This window comes from Antedon mediterranea, chromosome 2 (genome assembly GCF_964355755.1).
Source record: "Antedon mediterranea chromosome 2, ecAntMedi1.1, whole genome shotgun sequence".
Lineage (NCBI taxonomy): Eukaryota > Metazoa > Echinodermata > Crinoidea > Comatulida > Antedonidae > Antedon > Antedon mediterranea.
The window spans coordinates 8,295,835-8,319,880 of NC_092671.1; the positions used below are offsets into that span (position 1 = coordinate 8,295,835).

The 24,046-nt window shown below is 31.1% G+C and overlaps 1 protein-coding gene across 2 annotated transcripts in view; it reads right to left on the reverse strand.

Annotated features, from left to right (window-relative positions):
- LOC140040267 (coatomer subunit zeta-1-like) overlaps positions 1-22,608 on the reverse strand; it is a 65,976-nt gene extending 43,368 nt beyond the window's left edge. Inside the window, exons 1-4 of one of the 2 annotated variants that reach the window (XM_072086060.1) lie at positions 22,571-22,608; positions 16,380-16,394; positions 14,208-14,276; positions 13,670-13,751 (exon numbers count right to left, since the gene is read on the reverse strand). In XM_072086060.1, coding sequence (XP_071942161.1) covers positions 13,670-13,751; positions 14,208-14,276; positions 16,380-16,394; positions 22,571-22,588 — 184 coding nt within the window. In that variant the 5' untranslated portion in view covers positions 22,589-22,608. The remainder of the gene's footprint in view (positions 1-13,669; positions 13,752-14,207; positions 14,277-16,379; positions 16,395-22,570) is intronic. The other variant, XM_072086061.1, reaches the window with a different exon arrangement.
- Positions 22,609-24,046: the final 1,438 nt, after the last annotated feature.

Sequence of the window (24,046 nt, forward strand, 5' to 3'; positions counted from 1 at the left end):
ACAGCGAATCATCGATATAACAGCTCCACGAACAATCAATAAGCCTAGCCTTGTCCAAAGTAATTTGAATAGCACTGCTGTGACGCGTGTCAACTCAACAGCGGCCAACAGTGGTTGCTGAAGGATTAAGCCGAAAGTTAATGCGAACAAATTAGAAAAAATGATTTGTCATTGCGTGCAGGAGAAAAAGGTCAGATCGACCCGAACTTCAGATCACAGCACCTGGGGGGAAGAAACTAACACTGTGATTCACGGCTGCTCCAAACAAACTAGGAGGGGGAAGGATAAAGTGAAACATATACTACTTCTATTTATATTGTAAGAACAACTTTTAAGAAATTACATGAACATAAATTTTGTTGTCAAAAAGTAAAGCCGAGCTTAAATTTGTGGTCAGAGGGCATGTTATAGAGGATGCAATTAAACCTTGTTTAATGAAAAAACACTTCTATTGACTCATGAAACATGCAATTAAAACACCTAAATATTATACTTTTAAATGACTATAATACTATACATCTTATCATTTGCAATGACATGTAATTTTCAAATTTAATTTGATTTATCCTATTTATAAACGCACAATAAATGCACATGTTGTAGTGTATTTTCCTCGTTTAAACTAAAATTGTAATAAATATTTTTAAATAAAATTGCAGGAGACATTAAGGTGTGATGAGAAACAAAGCTTTACTTGATAAAAGCGAACAACATAAAATGTAAATTGTTAAAATAAAATAAATTTCAATGATACTTTTAGAAAATTTTAAAGTTCGTTTTTCTACCTAAATTCTATAAAATTAAAAATGACAATTAATTCGTCTATCAACAAATACTAATTTTGTTAAATCAACAAATGAGTTTGCAACTCCTACAGGAATAGTTCAATAAATATATTAATCATAATATATTTTATACAATGACCTCAATTTTTAATTAGTTACTTCAACTGACCTAATTATTGAAAAAAAATAGCAAAATTAACAGTGACTTTGCATCTTGTTATTTCAATGGTCTTCAAGATTTTATCAATTAAATAATTTTAATCTAAAAAAATATTGTTTAAATACTTTGAAAAGTGATTTTGCAAAATATATAGAAAGATAATTAGTGTATGCACATCACCTATTTTGCATACTATCAATATTTTAATCATGTATGAACTCCTGGATACATGCAAAACTTGTATTAAAAGTTTAGTTCATATTGTAAAAAAAAATTCCTGTTATTCATCTATACATGACTATCCTAAAGTATGTTTTTGTTTCAGCACATTATCTTTCCTATCATACATTACAATGTCACATGCATAATTAATTAAGCTCATTTGCATACATGTCAAATCTTTATGTAACTTTTTTATATTATCAAATCATGTATAATAAATAAAACTGTAGCTAAAGAAATTGACCTGTTCTTTGTTTTTGCTCGCAATCTTAAATATGCAAATCATGCATAACATGTACAATTAATTAAGTTAATTTGCATACATGCCACCTGGGAAAGGTAATTACAACATGCCACCTTGTGGCAGATACATGTTACAATGCCTATGAGATTTTATTTCATTATTAGAACAACAATTAACAGGTTATGTGTGAAATGTTATATCCTTATCAAAGTCCGACTTCCTAGACTCATGTCGCAGCATCTACGGAACGCATTGTACGTTTTTCACATAATTAACATGATGTATGGCAGGTTAGGTAATGCTATTAAAGAATATCATTTCATGTAATTCATGGTCTATAGTATTGGCTATTAATAATCAATACCAAATTAAGTTTAAATTTGCTTTGCGTAAAATAATAGATGACGTTTAGTTGTTTTTGGAAAAATGTTTTGCCCAAATCTGATGTAATTTGTACCAAAGACTCGATATATTTGAGAATACTTCAGAAAAATGTGTTGCTGTTTTCAGGTGGGACTCAAACCCACCCAAGCAGTCATCTGAAAGACTTAGCTTTAGAGAAAACTCTCAGCCTAAACAACATTAAGTACCCGCTTTCGAGTAATACAGCATACACATTAAATCTATATTTTACAACAAATATTAAAATACTGTACAATATATTAATTGTATAATGAAGTTTTGATGTATGACACAAAACCTAATTAAGTATACATCCTGTAGAGACTTCAAATTCTCACCTCTTCAGTAAATGAAACAATTGAAAATTAGTACTAATTTCAAAGCGGGAAATCATTTCATGATGCTAATGTACTTTTGTGTAACTCACATGTACTTTACGAAACAAGCAGATTCCTCAACCTTGATTTTTAACATTAAATAAAATTCTTTAAGAGAAAATGGAATTGAGGAAATTTATGAGACAATCCTAAAGGATTCGTTTGTTTATTTATACATATCGTCATATTATTTATTTCAACATAAAAAGTGTGAAAAATGTTAGAGTTGAGATTATCGGGTGTAGGTCAAGGTTAAAAAATCATGTAACCTAAAAATCATGAATCTCAATGGGCTAAAAAATGTTTTCACTTTCTTTTTATTTATTATAGTATAATATGACTAAGCTTTAAGTCCCTTTCTGAAATTCCATTACAAACAAAATATCAACTAACGTGCTACTTGCTGCAGAAATTGCCAAATACACATTTCAATGGTACGTACTTATGACATATTTGGCGGGTCCATACATAAGTGGCATATTAAAATAGTTCCTACATTTCTCTTAACACTCTTTCACACAACTTAACGAAATTGAAGAAATCCAAGTGCGAGCGGTCACATCATTACGACTAGTTGAGGATATCTATACTGTGTATGCGACACTATTAAAAGTTTAAAGATGAATTGTGAGCGATTATGTTCACATCCAACCAATCGCAACTGGATGTAGTTACCCTATCCTTACCACATGCATAATGCAGTATCTTTTCAGTTACGGAAAACTTTAAATTTGTTCATTCTTAAGCTTGGACGGAACACAAGGACGTGGACGGAACGCAAGGACGTACACGCAACGCAAGTTGACCACTGACAAGCAACAGTTTAAAAAATCCATTGAATTTTGGTCAAATCCCTTACATTACATAATTGTAGCATTAAAGATGATAAAACTTTTGAATATGAACTCACTATACCCTGGCAAATACGTTATTAATCTTGTTAAGTCTATGTAAAATGTTGACCTGAAAATAAACCATACTCTAGTCTGCCACATTATAAAATTCAATCTCACTAAAAATCATTAAATTTCCTCTTTGGTAATTTAGTTTGGCTGTTTTAAATTTAATCCTGTTTATATAATGAATCCACAGTGATGACATTCCCTTAATCAACAACCTACAACATGAGATAGTTGCGTTTAACCCAGTCAAAACCTAATCTGTTTATTATCAGCCGTGTTTGTTGCTATGGCGATTTGTTAATTTCACACCTTAAACTGCTAGATAAGGTTGAATCTAGTCGATACATTAACACCTATTTAAGTTAATTAGTTATCCGCTTAGTAGCGGATAACTCCTTGTGATTGTATTGGATCAATATTTTTCTGTATTATTCTTCTTTCTTTCCTTCCTTTTTGTGAGACGCGTTTCTCTGAAATGGGTAAACATAACATTTCATAACTTTGTCAAAACATGGGCATTTATGTGAAGTTGTGCACCTCCTATTTTGAATGACGTCAGAGTTGCGCAATGTGACTTACGCGCGATTTTATGATTTTTTATGATTGATCTTAGATTAAAAACCAAGCATAATTTTTTTTTTTACAATTTCTGAAAATTTAAGTCATATCAAGGGCAATCTTTCTGTTGATTAAAAATGGCATGTTTTACAAGAAGTTACGCGCGCACGTGCATTTAAAATTTTAAAATGCGCAAAATTAATTTCTAATCAACTTTTTACGCCATTCATGACATTTTGCGCATGTCAAAATTTCCCGCGCACGCGAACAATTTTACACGTGCAGTGCGCACGCAGCATGAAAATCATGTTTTTTTCTATTAAATTGTGATTTTCCAGCCTTTCCTAGTCATTTTTAAAAAGATTAACATCATTTCAAATTAAAATGACGTCATACGTACACGTTGATTTAGACCATTTGCGTGCGTTGTAGTTGCAAAAGTTACAAAATATTGTCAAAATTATGCCTATTTTGAATCTATTATAGCTCCTCAGGATCAACCGTTACCCCTGATTTTTTTAATTTAATATGAAAGCAGTTATGTTGTAGATATGAATTCATGCAGAATTTTTTCTTCACGGATGTTGTGACGTCATCATATGGCCACACAAATGTAAAATATAGGATTTTTGTCTCTTTAGTTATTGCTCATCACATTCAATGGAGCGCATTACGCTTATCCATCTTCCATTTTCACCGAGATTTTAACATTGTCTAGGTCAATCAACTATCTTTCGCATGAGTTAAACATATTTTAATTTTGATGACGTCATCATGCCTAAAAATTTTAATTACGTGGGTCATTAATTTCATCTTTACAGTAAATGTTAATCTGTTATAGCTCGTAAGAATAAAATGTGATAATCACGATTAAAACGTTTTCTGGAAGCTATTGGATTGTAGATACGAATTCATGTAAACATTTTGCCAATCAGATGTAGTGACGTCATCATATGGCCAGTTGAATAAAAAAAGTTGTATTTTTATATTTTGCGTCATAGTTCATCACATTTAAAAGAGCGCGCATCTATATTTCACGTATCCAAATTTCTTCTACAGGTTAATATGTTGTTGCTGAGATAATATCCTTCCGAAATTGTTATTTTAGTGTTTCATTTTGATACCGTCGCCATGTTAAAAAATGGTATAAATGACGGGTCCCGTAATTTCACCTATTCTACACTGTATGTAATATGTATACAGATTATACTGTTTATACTGATACTATGATACAAAATTGACAGAATTCAGCACTAACAACATATCATATTCTTCAGATCAGATCAGGTCATAATGCCATTATCTTTTTCTGTGTGCAAAATTCCAACGAGTATGACGTGCACGTGGCGTTTGTCGTGCGGATAACTAACTCGTCAAAGTGACGAGTTTCATGTCTAGTTTATTTTGCATTGCTTCACGATTACTCAACAACCTAATAAAATTATAGGAAAATGTATGTAGGAAAAACTATGAAATGTAATACCCAATGATGTGGGGCTTTAACTTTAGGTTTTCTGATAATTTGATTGAACAGCGATTTTTAATACACTTTATTTTTGCATATAAATGTTCGTTAAATTTAACTTTACAGTATCTGAGTATAATAAAATACTAAATAGCATAGGAAAATAATTTAATATTGAATGACTCATTAAAATTATATCTCATTTTGCATGTTTAAAAAATGAATAAATGTATATGAAATGTAGTTGGGAAACCAGAAATGTTTGGAAGTTGTTGGGAGAGAGTATTTCTGGTATCCATAATGATGCACCATTTAAAGAGAATATAATTAATAAAGAAAAGTAAAAATATAAAACACAAATTTATTTGCCATAAATAAATAATAATTGTTTATGATAAATGAGCATTTTTTTTATCGTAATAGTAGTTATTCTAAATCAATAGTACAAGACCATATGCTTCCAATGACAATGTAGAAATATCTATAAAATTTGTTATTAATATTTATGAATTAAAAAATTATTAATAATTTAGATAAAGACAGAGTACTTCTTTTGACAATTATTTGTGGTCTTTGATGATTTCAACAACCAATGCATTTTAAATTCAATATTATTAAAACCATGGGGTTCCAATTTAAAATGACTATGTAGAAAAAAGGCAACATCTGATTACATATTTCATCAATTAAAACAATTGAATTATTAAAATAATATTTAAAAATGAATCAACAGTTTTTTAAAATATATACACATTCTTCAAAATTCCTTAAAATTAATAAGTAATCCTACAGATAATAACAGGGTTTTAACCATTGCATCAACATGTTTTTTAAAAGGGTTACGGTACAAGTATTAAAACACAGGTTGACATTAATTATATTTGTATTTATTAATAAATTAAACAGGTACGGATATAAGTACCGTACTGACGCGGGTATAAGCCCACCCCCCTTGAACATGAAATCACGTCAAGCTTGGGGGGTGGGCTTATACCCGAGGATCCAAAAATGCAGATTGTCAAAAACAGCACATGTACACTGTGTATTCCACCATGCGAGCGAGCGCCCTCACGTGTACGACGTTGCCTCTAAATACACGAGGTGTAGAGTGTCGGAAAATTAAGCTTATAGTTCGTGTAATTTATCGTAGAATATCTTATTTTAAACATCAATTGAACAAGAATTTATCAAGCAGAAAAGCAAGTATACAATGTTCGTTAAATAGAAATGTACCAAAGAAATTTAATAAGCTTGTTTATGGCAGCCGATACCAAATAGTGGTTTGCCGTTTTGGCGACTTGTAGCGTCGTATGTGAAGCGATCTTCGACTGCTATGGAGTGTAAACAAAACAGGACCGCTAGGCCTCATATGGCCTAGCGTATATTAGCCTAGCTTGGTTATGATCAAAGGTAGGTGTATTCGGTGTATGGACGTCGCCAAATACAAAATAATGTATTACGACACACACTGTAGATCTTCGAATTAATGGGTGGGCTTATACCCGAGTGCCTCATTTTTCATGAAAATTAGTCAAAAGTCGGGGGTGGGCTTATACCCGAGTATGGGCTTATACCCGCATCAGTACGGTACATACATTTACTTTAAAATAGAATTCATGTACTACACAAATATTCTAAATAGAATATCACTGATGACCATTCAAACATCAATTTGATCATCAATGGTGATAATGAATGGGCAGTTTTATGTCACTTTATTGATTGGTTCCAGGCTAATTAACTTAATTAGTAACTTTTAAATTATTTAATTTAGCAACATGCAAATCATTGTGAAGGTCAGATAATACTTTTCATATTAAGAGGCAATTGAATTTAAAGAATTATAATTCTGTGGTAATATTACCAACAAAACACTGATATAATTAATTTATTCTGATTGGTTAAGATTTAGTGACATTGATTCTCACATTGAAATCTCCATTGACCAATCACATTTCAGCTATTAACTGAAAGTAAAATGATTCTGATTGGTTCACTTTTACAACCAGAAATCTAAGTTTCCTATGAAAATCTCTAATGCTATGATATACCAGCTAAACAAGAATTGATAATTAAAGGTATGGAAATTCTGATTGGTTAATTTGTATGGCTGAATAACCAGACGACTAAGTCTTGAACAAGCAATTTGTTAAATTTACATCAAACGTTAGATCTTATCAGAATATAACACAACTATCTCATTTCCCCCTACACAAGTCCACGAAATATGACGATGCTATTAAACACAGTGCAAAATACAGCCAGAGGAAGTAACCAGCTACTAATTGTCACTTACGTTGGTGACAACTTGTTTTCATTGTCATCTAGTTTAGAGCTTTTATGACAAGTTCAAAATTAAATTTCAACTGTTCAAAATGTATAATTGTTATATTATAATTTATATTCATTTTTTATTATTATTATATATAATTTATTTTTAAAAAGAATATATACTAACTCAATGTGTATCAAAAACAATGTCAAATTTAAATTTACAACAAATTAAATACAACACATGAGAAATGTTCAGGAAATGATCAATTTCAGTAAACAAGTACATTTTTAGTTGAACATGTCTTTTTTATATTTATTTATTTTTATAGGTAAATTGGTCGTACTTTTATTAAAACTAATATTGCTACATGGATTAACATGCAAATTAAAAACACACAATTGAAGCTAAATTAAATCTTGTTTTGTCAGAAAAAAATGCTCACTGGAAAAATTTGACAGATATGAAACCCAAACAGCAATGTTTATGCCAAACATTACGCTGTTAAAAAAAATAAAAGACTTTAACAAAATATATGCTATCAATTATTATGGTATGAATAGACTAGTATATGAAAGTATTTTTTAAATATTTTCATTACAAAAAAATCAGGTAAAAATATTTTTGCTTATTCATCAATCACGCTGAGATCTGCTTTAACGGCGGAAGAATCTATTGAGTAATAGGACGATCCGAGTACAGTCGTCAGGAAGAACCTGTATTCATTAGATTATTCTAGGTCCATAAAATTAGGTCAAAAGAGTTTTTATTGGCCAAGAAAACAAGGGGATGTTAAGTTGTTTGGAAGTTGGCGCGCTTTAAGCTTAGGCGCTAAATACGTCAAGTTCCTGACATCCTTTTAATTAACTTGAATTATCATGTTCTTGAATACTATTGCTTTTGTAATATGAGCAAATACGGGGATATAAGATTTGATTGAATTGTCAATTTTATAGTGATTATCTAATATTTGTTTTGTACTAAATATTGTAATACATAATTTTACCCAGGTTTTCTACCTTAACCGTGCAGAACTTAGACAAAAAAATACAAAAAGCTAACAGGTTATCACTACAGAGATAATAGGTGAAAGCTATATTAGGCGACAAAATAGAAAAAGTTTTTTAATTGAATATTGAGAGAATAAAGATTACTGATATCTGTATAACCTTAAGGTTAGAGTTCAAATGCTTTCCTTGTTTTTAATTACCTATCAAAATTATCCTTCTATAAATTTTGACAGAAGCTTTGACATGCAAATAAAAAACATAAGTTAACTTCCAAGTTAAATTGGATATCTCCTAGTAACCCCAACAATTTCCTATGGTAGTATTTTCCTTAACGCCCCAGGAGAGTTACCACTACAGTTTATTCTCATTTCCCCCCTCTCGTAAACTCGTTCAGGTATGAAAGAACACCTCTTTGGGGAGTATGAGTAATAAACATGAGGCTGTACTCCGTACCATCTATCTCTATTTCTACGACAAACACGACAGTGAAAGCGTGTGTACCACATTAAGCATTTGATAAAGTGATCTGATTGGCTGATGTGATTTTTAACACTTGATTTCAATGGAAAACCATCAACATGTTTTCGAGTTTGATTACTGTTATCTGTTTTACATTGTTCGGTCTGTCAAATAGAATTGTATTCAACAAAAGAAAATGTGACCGGTCAATTCACGAGGTCTACTACTAAGGTTGCGGCCATAACCGCAGCAAAATGTCCATCAATATCTTCGAAAAAAAGAAGATTATTGTAACCCAATCCGCAATGACGTTCACAGTTTTTGTTTTTCATCAATTAATCAAAATGGCCCGTAATTTCTAACTAATAGTTATAAGGTGAGCCACCATGTTTGTTTGATTTTAAAGCGAAGGAATCGATTAGTCGAAGGTTTATTGGCATAACAGGTGCAAGGCAAAACAGATATTGAGCCTCTATGATCTAAATGAAACCAAATCAGGGGTCAAGTAAGGGTGTTACTGGTCATTTCACCACAAAATTTAAAAAAAACTATATACAGTTATGAACTATATGTACTAAATTAAATTAAAATCAAGCCAGGACCCGGAATTTTCTGTAGTTACTGAGTCTCCAGGCAAGCACAGAAAATTCACAAATAGCTGAAATACGAGACTATATAGCTATTGATTATCATGCTTGTCTCATATCAAAACTTTGCCTAAAACTGCCCTAGACATAGTACCAAAGTCAAGTACTGTAACAAGACTTAGTTTTGAAACAATGGGCATAAGAATTTGATCGATCTAGATGTCATTAAATTGTTTTTAAAAAAAAGAAAAACACCGGTTATTAAAAAACAATTATATTGTGATTCATAGGGACCACCAGCGAACAAACCACAATTTAAGTCTTCTTGTCTAAAAATGCATTTTTTCCAATTTATAATTAATCCTTTGTGATGTTCAAAACGCACACTCTACGACAATGATTCATGCTTTGAACTCAAACACAAAATCAACGAAAACGCTGCATCATGCACCCTACCGACAATTATTATAATGTAGTTTCATGTGCATGCGTATTACGAGCCATGTACAATATTCAAACATACTTAGTACTAAATTGTCATGTGTTCGTTTAGCAAGCAATCCTTCAATTGTAACACAAACAAACTTAAAGTTTGCTTTTGTGAAGTTCTTTTCATGCATCATAAATAGTATAACTAAGGTATGAAAGGATAAAAGGCAGCAAAATTCAAATGGCCTAGACTGGCATTTGATAATTATTTTGATGAAGTCAAGATAGTTAAAAAAGTGATTAATAGAAAAACTGACGCTTTATTGTTATCTAATATGCAATGGAATATAAACATATCAATATTTTTATACCTCCCTGTTTGCATACTGTAGGAAACTAACAAATGAAGATATTTTTATCTTTAAGTTTGATAATCTTCACTTCCAAGTATCAGATGGTTTAGTTATTTTAAAAATGGTAAGGTTTGCACCACTACCCGGTGATATGTGGATTTTATTTAAAGACTCTTTACTTCATGATTTTATCAACATATATGAGACTGCATCCCACCAAAGAAAATGGAGAAATGACTTTCTGTTGTTATGGTGTCTAATTCTTTTAAAAAGCTAGGCTCTGAATCAAGAGAATTATGCAGGAAATTGATACTGTTTTAATGAAGTTCCACATTACACTGAAGCAGTTGTAGTTTGAGTAGAGCAGGTATAGTTAAATTATTCGGGATCAACTGACCTTGATATATTAATATAATAATTACTTCTTGATTTTTGGCACATTTGCATTATTACTATGCTGCTTCAAAAACCCTGACACTTGCAGTAATCGCCAATAAAATGAGCAGTCACAGGCAGATATCAAACGTACGGCCAAGCTTGTAAACGGAAAACAAACAAGGTATATCTGACCTCCAATAGAAATACCCCCTGTTGTAGACTTCGGGCAACGATTTTCGCAATTGTGACTCAAATGTGTGTGATACAATGTATATGCAACATGCACAATGTTTGTGATGACGAATATTTTATGCGGCTGATACCACATGAAGTGATGTTCTTTAGCTCAGTGGATCTAGATACTGCACGAACCTCGAGGCGTAACCGTTTTACCAATTAATGTCGGGAAATCTCGCAAGTCATAGTACACAACTGTTAGGGTATACAAAAACCTTTAATTTTGGGATATAATTCTTTCGTTGATTGATTGACTGTTTGATAAGAGGAGGAGGGGGTATATTAAAAATAGAGATAACAGCCAGAAGGTACATTGTAGGGGGTAAATAAATGACAGTTTTGACAACCATTCAAACGTAAAAACGTTGTAATAAAATATCAATTGACACAAGTTACATCAAGAAATTTAAAGCTTGTTTCTAAATATGAAGGTTAATGTTAAAATCTACCTTTTATAATTTTATGTAAATTACTGTTTGTTACTAGATTGTACCTTTGTTGAGGAAAATAATATATAAGATATACTTTTAAGTAAGAGGTTGGATATTCTTGCTAAATATAGTTAATCTTTATGCGTTCTCTACAACAGGCCTATGATTCACAGACATGTAAAGATACATGTTCAGTAAATAAATGTGGGATTTCCCATTTAAATACATAAGTTTATAATGCACCAGGATACATGATAACCAGATCAATACCTTAATTTCAATTGTTTTATACACACTTGATTGTCATAGCTCATACAAAGGCTTTATATTTAACAATAAGGGCGGAAGATTGACTCTAATACCATTAAATAGTATGACAGTTGCAAATTAAAATAGAAAATGCTGCTAAAATCCCTTAACATCCTATTTGGGAAAATGAAAATTATCCTAATCAAAACCTGTAAACAAAACCATCCCAGACGTCCTGTTACGGCAAAACCACAATCTCTAGGTCAACAACACCAGAAAAAACAAACATCAAGAAATCAATATATGATTAGTAAAAGATTCACCGATCTGAGAGGGTAAATCCAAACATATTTGATTATTTGTTTCCTTTCATATTAGTACACTGTCATAATTTATTAGATCCTTAAAACTGAAAATGCCTTAAAATACCAGAAAAACAAATAGATAGTTTATAATCTGACCAATCAGGTTCAGGCAAATTTACAGCAACTAAATAACAGAATAATGTATGTAACTGAAAATATCTAGAAACAAATGAATTGTAATGACAGAAAAGGGTCCATGGTGCGTCTCTATGCCAAACTCAGAATTTATAAAGCAATTCATTGTACATTTTCTGAATCCCATTGAAAATGCCATCTGTAACTTAAATATAAATGTACTCATGTATATGACAGATAGTTAGCTATATTATAAACATACAATCACAAAATGGAAAAGGAAATTAGTATCAAAATGTATTTTAATAATATCATACACCCACTAAAACAACTTTACAGTGAATACGATCTGATAAAACTTGTTAACCATACAAAACGATTTTTACAACCAACACGGATATCAGCAAAAAGTAACATGAAGTAACACATGATAAAATGCAACAGGTTGATCAGAAAGGGTAACATAAATGACATGCATGCTTTACTAAGTTAAGGACTTAACACATATATCTGTCGATCATTATTATCATCATCTTTCAGACCAAAATACATTTTTATGCAGTTACGTTTCGATGATTCTGGGGATTTTTTTAACCCTATTTTTTTTTCTAATTTTTGTTTGTATGTTTTATATCTATCGGAAAATAACATTTAAAATGTTTGCACAAAAAACTTTTTCAATAAAATATATATCAGATTTATGGCCATGTTTGACAATCAGATTAATGTATAAAAACTGAATTTGACAAAAAAAAAGAAGAGGGGGGGGGGGCAGTTGATTTTAGAATGGCCTTCCTAATAGACATGGTGCCAAGATTCCCAAAGCCAAACTCAGAAGCTAAACCTATACACAAAGATAATCTGGACTATCTCAACAAATTAGCACATTTTTTTTTTATAATTGTTGAAAAAAATTGTTCAAAAATAGAAATAACACAATTTTATCAGTGTCTCCTCGAAAAGATTTTCAAATAATTTCTACTTATTAGCCAGCTCAGCCTGTTGACAAACAATCCTGGTTTAGCTCACAAGTTAAACACAAATTTAATGATGATAATTCTATCAGAATATCTTGTCAAATTGTCAAAACTCTTATGTACACTAGAAATGATGATAGGCAGCTACAGTTCACTAATATTATTTATATTTCAAGTACGTTGCCAATTACTGGATGGATAAACTATATCAATATCATCTCTTATAACAGACTAAAGCTCTGTCTAAACTATCATTGAACTGTAGATTGACAAAAAAGTATGATGTGCCCAAATATGGTAGTGATATTCCTAAAAATGGTCATCATGTCCATATATGGGCCCATCTTATTTTTGTTGTCACATAAAGTTTGATAGTGTAGACAGAGCATTACAGAGTGGAGTACACCCCTTACATGTAGTGCAGTAGGTAAAGGAGCACCCAGGACCTTGGGATTGGAAGACAAGCACCCAGCAGCTACTGCTTATATACTTTGTTCAATTGTGTATTTTCATTGTATAGACACTTTGTTTCTAATTGTTTTATAAATTCTGCCTTGGCAAAACTTTGGGATTCATGTAATAGTCAAAAAGTCTGATTTACCTTGATTCTTTACTAGTTTATCTTTCAAGCTGGACAGATGGTATAATCAGAACAAGTTTACTCTTCTCGGAATCTTCTTGAAGAAGCAATAAATTAAAAAACTAGTGAAAATTAATCACTTTTTTTCTTACCATTTGCACGATGTGTCTTGTTGAAAAGGTTCTTTTCAAAGGCTTTCTGTTCTTTAGTTGTTGGGAAGCTATCATCATAATACTAAAAAACATTATCAAAAAAGATGATAAATAAATAATAATTCAATTAAAATACATAAATGTATAAACTATCTTACTCTAGGACCCAGGAGAAGTGACAGTGTGGGATCCAAACTTTCAACCTTATGGTCAAAAACCAGAACACGCCAGCTATGTCACAGATCTAAGCTCTGTCTACACTATCAAACTAGTTTGACAAAAAGTATCTACCCAAATAATGGTAGTGATATGACATCATCATGTCCATATATGGGCACATCACATTTTTTTTTGTCACATAAAGTTTGATAAACAGTTTGACAGATCATTAAAAAACCAAAAATTCTTATACGGTAAATTTTTACTCCGTATAATAATAGGATTTATTCTAAATATTATTTTCAATTTTAAATATATTTTAATAGTATTTATTAATGTTTAAAAAGTCAAACTGATGGTTTTTAGTTGTTGTGGCCACCTTCGCTACTAGCCGTTCACCATCGTTGTCCAATATAGCAATTGCTTTTATAGTGTACATTGAGGCTTCCTAAAAATAAAAGGAAGAAAAATAAGAACAATTACATAAAAGCAAAATACTAATTTTTTGCATAAAAAATGACAAACAAAAGATAAACTTTATTGTATCATTCATAATGCTTTTAATACTGTAATAATGCAAATACATACTGTACATCATACAGTTTATTAAATACACTAATATTATATCATATTTGCATTCATTCATGCAATCAAAGTTAGAACATTTTTATTATCATTATGATTAGATTTAAAACAGTCTATTTCAATGTTGCATGCCTTTAGTAAAGCTCTGTCTACACTATCAAACTAGTTTGACAAAAAAAGTGTGTTGTGCCCAAATATGGTAGTGGTATGACATCATCATGTCCATATATACAGTAGGCACATCACATTTTTTTTGTCACAAAGTTTGATAGTGTAGACAAGGCTTAATAGGACAAAGTATGAAAAGTATTGTCTTTTTTACAATCTTTAATGTACACATTTACATAGCATACTTTAAACTTTATTATTTTTTCTTTTTGCCTTTTTCCAGAGAGAAGAGGATGGTCCTATGTATTTGATAGATAAATAAACAAAGTTGAATTGAATTTGAATGTTAAAAGAATACAAAATGGGAAAGTTGTAAGATGTTTTTTTTTAAATTTGTGATTCAAAAATTACTTATTTTCATACACATTTTGTAAAGAACTGTGGTAAAATGATTGTATCATTTTATTTACTAGATATTTATTCCAGACAGTCCAGACACAATAGTATTAAAAAAAATAAATAAAATCAGGTGTTCTTAAATTTTAAATTCTATAATGAAACATGGAAATATAATTTATTTTTATAGCATAAATTTTACTATTTAAATATACTTCATAAATCATTTTAAAAGGAAATAGGCCTATACCTAAATCATAAATAAGATTATGTTTTTGAACTTTTCAAGAACTAAAAACTGTGAAAACTTGGAAAAAACAAGATCGAAAATGCGATTGAAAATTACTGACTCATGATATTTTGTCAATCAAAAGGCAACACACAAGTTTACACACAGCAGGTGTCGGAGTGTATCTAATTGGTATGGTCACCCAACTATTACAACATTCTCACTAAAGTGCCGTAAGAATCCTGGATTACAAGTTAGCGCTTCCGGCATGCATTGCAATGGGATAGGCCATGCCACTCACATGGAGATTTCTATCATGCCCATGTTGAAGTAGATAATACCCTAGAAAATTAGGTTTTTTTCAATGCAAAAAATTATGGATTACTTTCAAACACTTTTTTAAAAAATTGTGTGATTTATTAATTAGCATTAAAATAGTAAACCAACTACAGTAACAATCATTAATTAGTATGTTTTAAAGTTTATATCAATTCATTAAATTGTGGTGGTATTAAAGGACGTTAATTAAATATTAGTGCTACTGATCATTGTAATAATATTTATTTATTTCAAAATATTAAACAAAAAACATTTGTCCATGCAATATACAAAGAAAACGGAATATGGTGGAAAGTAGTAAATGTGGCAGAAGGAAAAGAATATAAAGATTAGAATGAAGGGACTGGTACTGGTACTGGTTCAAATAACCGTCTCACAGAGACATCTGGTAGCCATTGACTTGAAGTTGGCATTTGGATGTGTTACTTTTAAATGTAGGCCTACAGTATGAGAGTGACTACTACCAAATGTGGAATGTGGAGGAAAGGATGGTATATGGAGGAAAGGATGGTATATGGAGGAAAGGATGGTATATGGAGGAAAGGATGGTATATGGAGGAAGGATGGTATATGGAGGAAAGAATGATATATGGAGGAAAGGATGGTATATGGAGGAAAGGATGGTATATGGAGGAAGGATGGTATATGGAGGAAAGGATGGTATATGGAGGAAGGGATAAACTGTAGATGAAGGAATGAAGGAGGGATGTGGTGTGACTTTGGAATAAGAAGATGGTGTGTGAAAAAAGAAATTAACTATTATTAATGCAAAACTAAATAAAAATGTGATTCATATATAAAAGTATCATTCAAATCATGCAAGGAAGGTAGCTTGGTAGGGAGTAAGATGCAAGCAAACTAAATCGGGAGAAAAAAAATGTGAAAACTGCTTACAAACAACGCAGGATCCTGTCAAAAAAACATAAAGTGAACAAAACAGATAAAAAATGTATCAATAAGGGAATTGAATCATCAAAAAGTGATAGGTGACATACCAATGATGGGTTCATTAAAGTGACATTAACTTAGTTTCTCAATGAATTTTACTAAATTCATGTTGAAAATGAAACTTTGATGATGATCTAATTTTATGATGACAATTTTATTTCATGTCATGTCAAAAATAACCTTTTATTTTAAAAATAAAATGCTGTATTCTTCAATAATTTTCATTTGAAAATATACACTTTTATTTTTAAATATAGTGCAGTGTAATAAATACATAATAATATATTAATTCTAAAAAATGTTGTATTTTGGAATTGAAAGTTTTATATTGCATTGTATAATTTCTGTAAATGTTTAAAAATTAAAAATATGATATTGCAAACAAAGGAAGTAAACTGTGAGGGAGAGAAACAAAAGGAAGCATAGTGAAAGAAGGAAGATGAGATCATCAAACCACAGCTCAAATTATCAACTTTATATTACTGTACTTTAAAAATACTACAGTATAGTTGGACATACTGTACAACATTTTACAAAAATAGCACCCTCTATAGAAAGTAGTACGTATTCTTGCACTCCTACAGTACATTTTGTTACTTGAAATTGTAAAAACTAATAATACTGTTTAACATTTCATTAATTAATAATAGAAAAGTTTTATTTAAAAGATTTTTTAAAAGTGCCGTTTAAAGTAACCCTGGTTAAATAAACACATTCTAAAGGTCTGTCTACACTATCAAACTAGTGTGATATGCCCAAATATGGTAGTGATGTGCCCAAATATGGTAGTGATGTGCCCAAATATGGTAGTGATATGCCCAATATGGTGGTGATATGACATCATCATGTCCATATATGGGCACATCACATTTTTTTGTCACATAAAGTGTAATAGTGTAGACACAGCTTAAACAAGACAATATTGTACTGATGTTTATAGAAAAGACACCACCTACACTTGACTCAACTACTAACTGACAAAACATAATTTAAAAAATGTTATATGGTATTTATTAACTATTTTAAAGTTGATACTTTACAAACACTTTTCAGAATGTACAGAATGGTTTTGAATATTTTAGCATTTAGGGTACGGCTGCTGTATTCAGAATTTTTTAAAATGTTGTTAAAACATATGGTATTTATTAACTATTCTTAGAAAAAAAAAGTAAAAAGGGAGTTTAAATTTATGGCAAATTGTCAATCACTTTGTAATATTGAGTCAAGTTGGCGCCAAAGACAAAAAAGAACTTAAAACTTTCTTTTCTAAAACCATGCTATGGTGTCAATTTTTTAATCAATTTGTGTCCATATACTGTAGTTCTCATCTACAAGCTTCGTAAACGCACAGTACAGTATAATGAATAGCCAAATAGGTATATTGGAAATATTTTAGTTTTATTTAACATTTAAAAATTATTCTTTTGATAACTTACAAATTTACTTTGGGTTGATGTTTTTTCCATACAATTTTATATTTATTTGGTTTGGTATTTTTGTTTTATAATTTTTTTTAAGGTTTTGTTATAAACCAGGCTTTAAAATCTCATGCGTTGCAAAAATTGCATCGCCTTAAGTAATAACTATTGTATCAAAATTAATAATACTGTATACAGTATAACTTTAAAATCAATACTCAATATTTGTTGTGTTTGTAAACTTGTCTGTAAAAAAATATTTTTAGAACCTGGACAAAAAACTTAAGGCTTAGGGTTAATTATTTTAAACAAAAGAATTTTCAATGTGTTGTTGCCAAAAAACAAAAGATACTTTCTCTATTGTTTAACAGGTGAAAATTAAATCAAACAAAACCTGCGTTACTATGGCAATAAGGCACAGGATAGGAGGACATACCCCTGGGGGATTACAAGGCATGGGGACGTTTTCTTCAAAAATCCTTGACATTCTAAAATTGTATATACCCCAAGGAAATTGCTGACCATCTACCAGACCAGAATTAATGTTTCCTGAACGTGAGACAGCAAATTTTTTCAAACTTTTCCTGGATTTGGACAATTTTGAACATTTCCTTTCAGATAAAACTGATATTGGATAGAGGAAAGCAAATATAGTGTGATTGAAAATGTCACACCACAGTGTACTGTACAAGGCTTATTGACACATTAGCAGAAATCAAACAGACCAGCACTATTTCAGCAGTGTGAGATTCATGCTCTTGGCCATGAAAACATGCTACCCAAAAGGGCTAAATCAGAACTACTTTAATGCTCTAAAGGAAAATACAATGTTACCCAAGAGTCCAAAAATGTCAATATTGTACTTAAACTTGATTGAAGATGACATGATAGGACAATGAATCTACGATCTCTGTGGAACACAGCAGCTCACAGAACCTAATATTTTGCACTGAGGCACCCAAAATTTACAATCCTCATCTTTTGAACATAGGAATACTAGTACATTCTATGTGCATGTACTGTCTAAATTGTCTTCATATACTGTAGGCAAACCATTCAACATAAATTCTGGCCAAAAAGCCAATTTATGATTTTCAACCAATAAACATAACAGGCCAAAAAAACCTAAGTTTTAAAAGGATGTTGAAGAATAAACTTCTGCCAGCCTAAGGCAGTAAACTAAAAACCGCCAACTAAAAAACTAATTTTACACTAGAGACATACTGTACGCTTATCTTCACATCCAATGAGGTATTATAACTAGTAAATTAACTCTTTGCCATAAACATAGACTTTCATACATCGACACTAAAATGTTTGAAGCAAAATCTGGCGACAAAAATCTTCAATTAAAAAAAAATTACAGAAACATTTTGACGATTTAGTGAATGTTAATTGAAAGGTGTTTTTTGCACTAAAATATTTAATAAAGGAAGCGAAATAATTTAGATTAAAATTTACAAAAGGAAGTAACGGAGAAAGCTTTGGACGGTTGTCTCGTGGGAAAGTCTAAAATGTCAAACGTGGAGACCAATTTATAACATATTTGGTGTGTCTATTATTATTCTTCATGAGTAAACTTTGTTTTCACACTTTGCTAGATGCTCATAATTAAAACTGATAGTAAATTTGTATTCAATTTAAACCTTACATTCATTTATTAGTGGAAATATTATTATTCCAAATATTTCTAAATATAATTTATAGTTTATGCGGAATTTATGTACGCATTTATGTACGACTACTGCTATGCAGAACTTCAAAAATATAATTTAGGGGATGGGCTGGGTCTTGCAAAATTAATTCAAATGAGCACTGCTCTATGATGTTACAACAAAACAATTACTTTACTGTACAGTATAAGTTTGTTGGAGTTTTTTCATATAAAATAGAATAAGTTAAAGAAAAAACAAATATGGAGAACATTACTACGTCATGGAACAGAAGGTATCCTAGGAAGTCTACTGAAATCTTTTTGAAAGGTGACAGAAGCGATTTTAATCTAAACCATTTTTAAAACTTAATTCCAGAAATGCATGTCTAGACTTCACTCAAGGTCGTAATTGACGAGCCATCCTTTTGTCTTTACGCTATTTTACAATTTAATGCATGATTTATCAAAGTTAGAATGTATTAAATACCTTTTTAGCATTAATTTATTGAATATAGTAGGTTAAAGGAGATTGCAATTAAAATATCATCCGGTAAGAAGACCGTGTCACTGTTATTATGGAAGTACTATGTCAGAGTAAGCGGCCCAGCTGAAGCGCCCTATTGCTTCTGACTGTACATACAGTAATGAACAGTGGGAATCCATAAGAACAACACTATTGGATGTCCATGATGAAAATACACACATTCACACAATATTATAGTATATTTGATTAAATTTCTTAAAAATATGTTAACTATGTACAATAAAATGTAATTATAATCTATTGAAGCTTAACAGGAAATTTAAATTAGGCCCTCTATGGACACACGGCAGTCAGTACTGGAGCACCGAAAATTAATATTTTTAAAAACTGATTGATATTAATATTTTTAAAAACAATTGATAACGAGTTAGTATGTAACTATTAAACAATACAATTCATTTTCAACACAGTACCTCATGTCATACGAAGTAAAGTGCAAAGAATTAGGTCCTCTACGGACCCACGGCAGTCGGTATTGGCGCACCAAAAATTAATATTTTAAAAAACTGGGACTTGTACAATTGATGACGAATTATTAGGTAACTACAACTACAACTGTATTATTAATACAATTATTTTTCAACACTGTACCTTGTGTCATACAAAGTACAGTGCAGAAAATTGCCAACTTTATTGAAAGAATTAAAAATAAGATGACAACGCATTTTTCTACGATACATTTTTAAAATGGTGGGAATTTATATCTTTAATAATAAAAATCAATGATGCAAAATAAAGACAATTATAAAGCATTTAAAACAACCTTCTTGGTAATGACAAAGCACATATCACATTTAGTTTTGACTTAATTCACACCAATATAATTATTTAATTACTCAAGGTCAGTTTGAACATGCAATTTACATCAACAAAAACAATAAAACTTAATCTTCAAAAATTGAAGACCTTCTATACATGCAATCAATTTCCTTGTTGACACATTATTTGGACACGAAGAGAAATCATCAAAAAATTGAAGTCCGTTCCGTCACATGAAATTGATTTAAGCAAGTAATACATAGCAACTGCTAATACAGGACATTCTCGTTAAAGAAAATGACCCGCAGAAAAGTGCATTCAATGTTACAGGTCAAAGTTTGGTGGGAACTATTGGTGATTGTCTGAGGGGAAGTGTGCATGATGACCAATATGTTTAAAGATGTACCTTTTTCAATACTTATACTAATTTAAACTCCTTTGAATGAGAAATAAGGTAGTTCTTTAAGCTCAATTACCCAGTTTAATTATTAGTCCAGTGTACACATTACAAGAGGCTTGATGCAGCTATACACACACTTTACTTAACTTACATTTTTTTGCTGAAAATTTTTTGCACTGAATAAAACTTGCAGAATGAACCTTTAATGCTTGGTTCCCACAAGACGTAAACACAGCGCAAATGTGTTGACCAATGACAAGCGACAGTTTGAATAATCCATCGCTTGTGATTGGGAAACTCACTTACGTTGTGTCCTTGTGTTGTGTCTCGAGTGGGAACCAAGCATTAGATTTGAATCAAACAAAGTATTTTGATTATAATATTATACTGTACCTACTAATTCTAATCCAACATTAAGTACGCAATTTTATCAGCCTAAATGCATTTTAAAAATATCCCAATCTAGTAAAGAAGTTGAGCAGGAAAAGGAAGTCATTGAGAATGGTCTCAACTAACTTGACATTTAAAATCCTAGTTTAGAGTTTGAAAACACCACGAATTGATTGTTAATTTGATGAAGTAAGACAATTTATAATCAATTTTACATCTTTAGTCAAAAGCAATTAGAAGTTTTTCACAACCTATGAATTTAAACGATATTGAAATTATACATTTATTATGTATTTCTATGCTAAATAATAATAGTTTTATAGTTATATATATTATATACAGGGCATAGTATGGACTATGTTTCAGTCCAAGGTGCCAGTAGATTTTAATCTCCTTTATATAATAATACAGCAGGCCCTTTATGTAGGCTAACTAAACAGATACATCTGGTCTAGCTAGGCCTAGTCTAGATAGCTACAATGTCAGTATAGGTAACTTATAGTAGCCCTAGTGGTCTAAGATACCGGATTGTGGATAGTCTTGATTGAATTTACTTTAAATTATTAATTATTCCAAATTCTCATAAAAATATACACATACCCTGTAGATAAGCCATTATTGGCTATGGTAACAAATACAAGACATCAATAACAGAGAGAAAAATAGCATAACCCTTTAAACTATGAAAACGTTTAAAGACAACATCAGAAAAATCCTAGGCCAAATCATACCCTTACGTGGCCACATTTAGGGTTACCGTAACGACATTTGCACGGCGAGTTTAATCAGATAAACTGAGAGATTACAGGCCTGGAGCAGAAAAGACCAGTTTTGCAAAAGAAATTACATAGTAAGCTATAACGAAATATATAGATAGTAGATATAAAATTTAAAAGTGGAAATAGTTATGCCTTAGTTTATGAGATGTGATGTAATGTGTTATTTTATACGATTTTTTATCACCGATTTTACCTGAATGGGCGCATCCATGTTGGTTCTTGCTACGTGGAGTTGTTATTGTGCCGTTAGAGGGCGTCTTCCAAATATGAGCCTTGGGAAGAAAAACAAGAGAACATTTTCAAAAGCAAACATTAGTTCATGACATTAATATAATTTGTTTTTATCAGTTATAACTATTGTATAGTTATTATATTTTGCTACAAAATTAAAAAATAATATTCTACGCTCAAGTCGGGACTATCATCGGATGTCCTTCTTTCCCAGAACGTCAAGAGATTGGAACATCCAGCAGAATCAACTGTAAAGGCACCAACTTTTAAATCATTTAAGGGGTTCTTTATGAAAACTAACTCACTCGCACCACATCCCACCAAAGTGCTATAGTCTTCAAGTCTGAAGTTTGCACTAAATTGGAAGAAGAAGAAGAAGAAAGTAATATTGAATATAAAAACCAATCCTGATGATAAGAACAGACTAACTCAGATATTAGTTCTAGCAGTGCTTACAGAGGTTAGGTTTGCTTGTCAATTTCTATCAATTTCTATCATTTTAATTTCTTTAAATGCCTTAGTTCGACCAAGAATGAATACATACATCATTTCTTCAGCAAAAATAGTTAAAATAAAGTTTATAAACAACAACAAACTAATTCAGAATTCCTGGGGCTACTACAATTTTTGTCAAATTAAAATGTATTCGTCGACATTTTAGATGGGATTTTAGTTAGGTCCATAAATGCTTATAAACTACTCAAATGTTTATTGCTATAATATTTTTAATTAATTTAATAATTTTACGACGGGAATAAATAAATAACAAACGGGAAGGTAGTTGAAACTTATAGAGGATGTTTAGGCTGTCTTTCTAGCGACTAGGGACCACAACCACACATTTTACAGCGGATGTGTCAAGGCGTGAACCCCTCCGAATTGTACGTTTTAATGAGACGTGATTATATCGTTTACATTGCAAGCACTGTATTTTCCTGCATGGACTTCACCTCAACGGGGGTGTTCGACAAATAAAATATAACATATGTTTAGGCCAGATATTTGAGAGGAATTTCCATCATTGAGAAGGACAATTTGATGGTCAATTTGTCCGAAGCCGGTTGTTAGATAATAGGCCTAGTCGTAGAAAGGCTTCCTAACGGAAAATGACAATACAGTCATTAATAATAGACCTAATATAATATATAATATTACGGTGTTGGTTAATATCGGTAACAAAAACAACTTGAATAGACAGGGTGGGGATTGGGTTCGGCGGAGGTCGGTGTCGCAGACGAATTTAGTTCTTCTCCCCCTGTCTGTTAATGTTAGGCCTACGTGTTGTTAAGATTTTAAAACTGTTATTTTAGCACAGATTCGTCACAAAGGAACCGAAATCAATAACATAATATATGTCGACGGTCGCGCGCTATTAAAATTAGACCCAATTAACCCTTTTTGTGACATCGGTACAAGTAAAAATATCCCGTAAGTACTG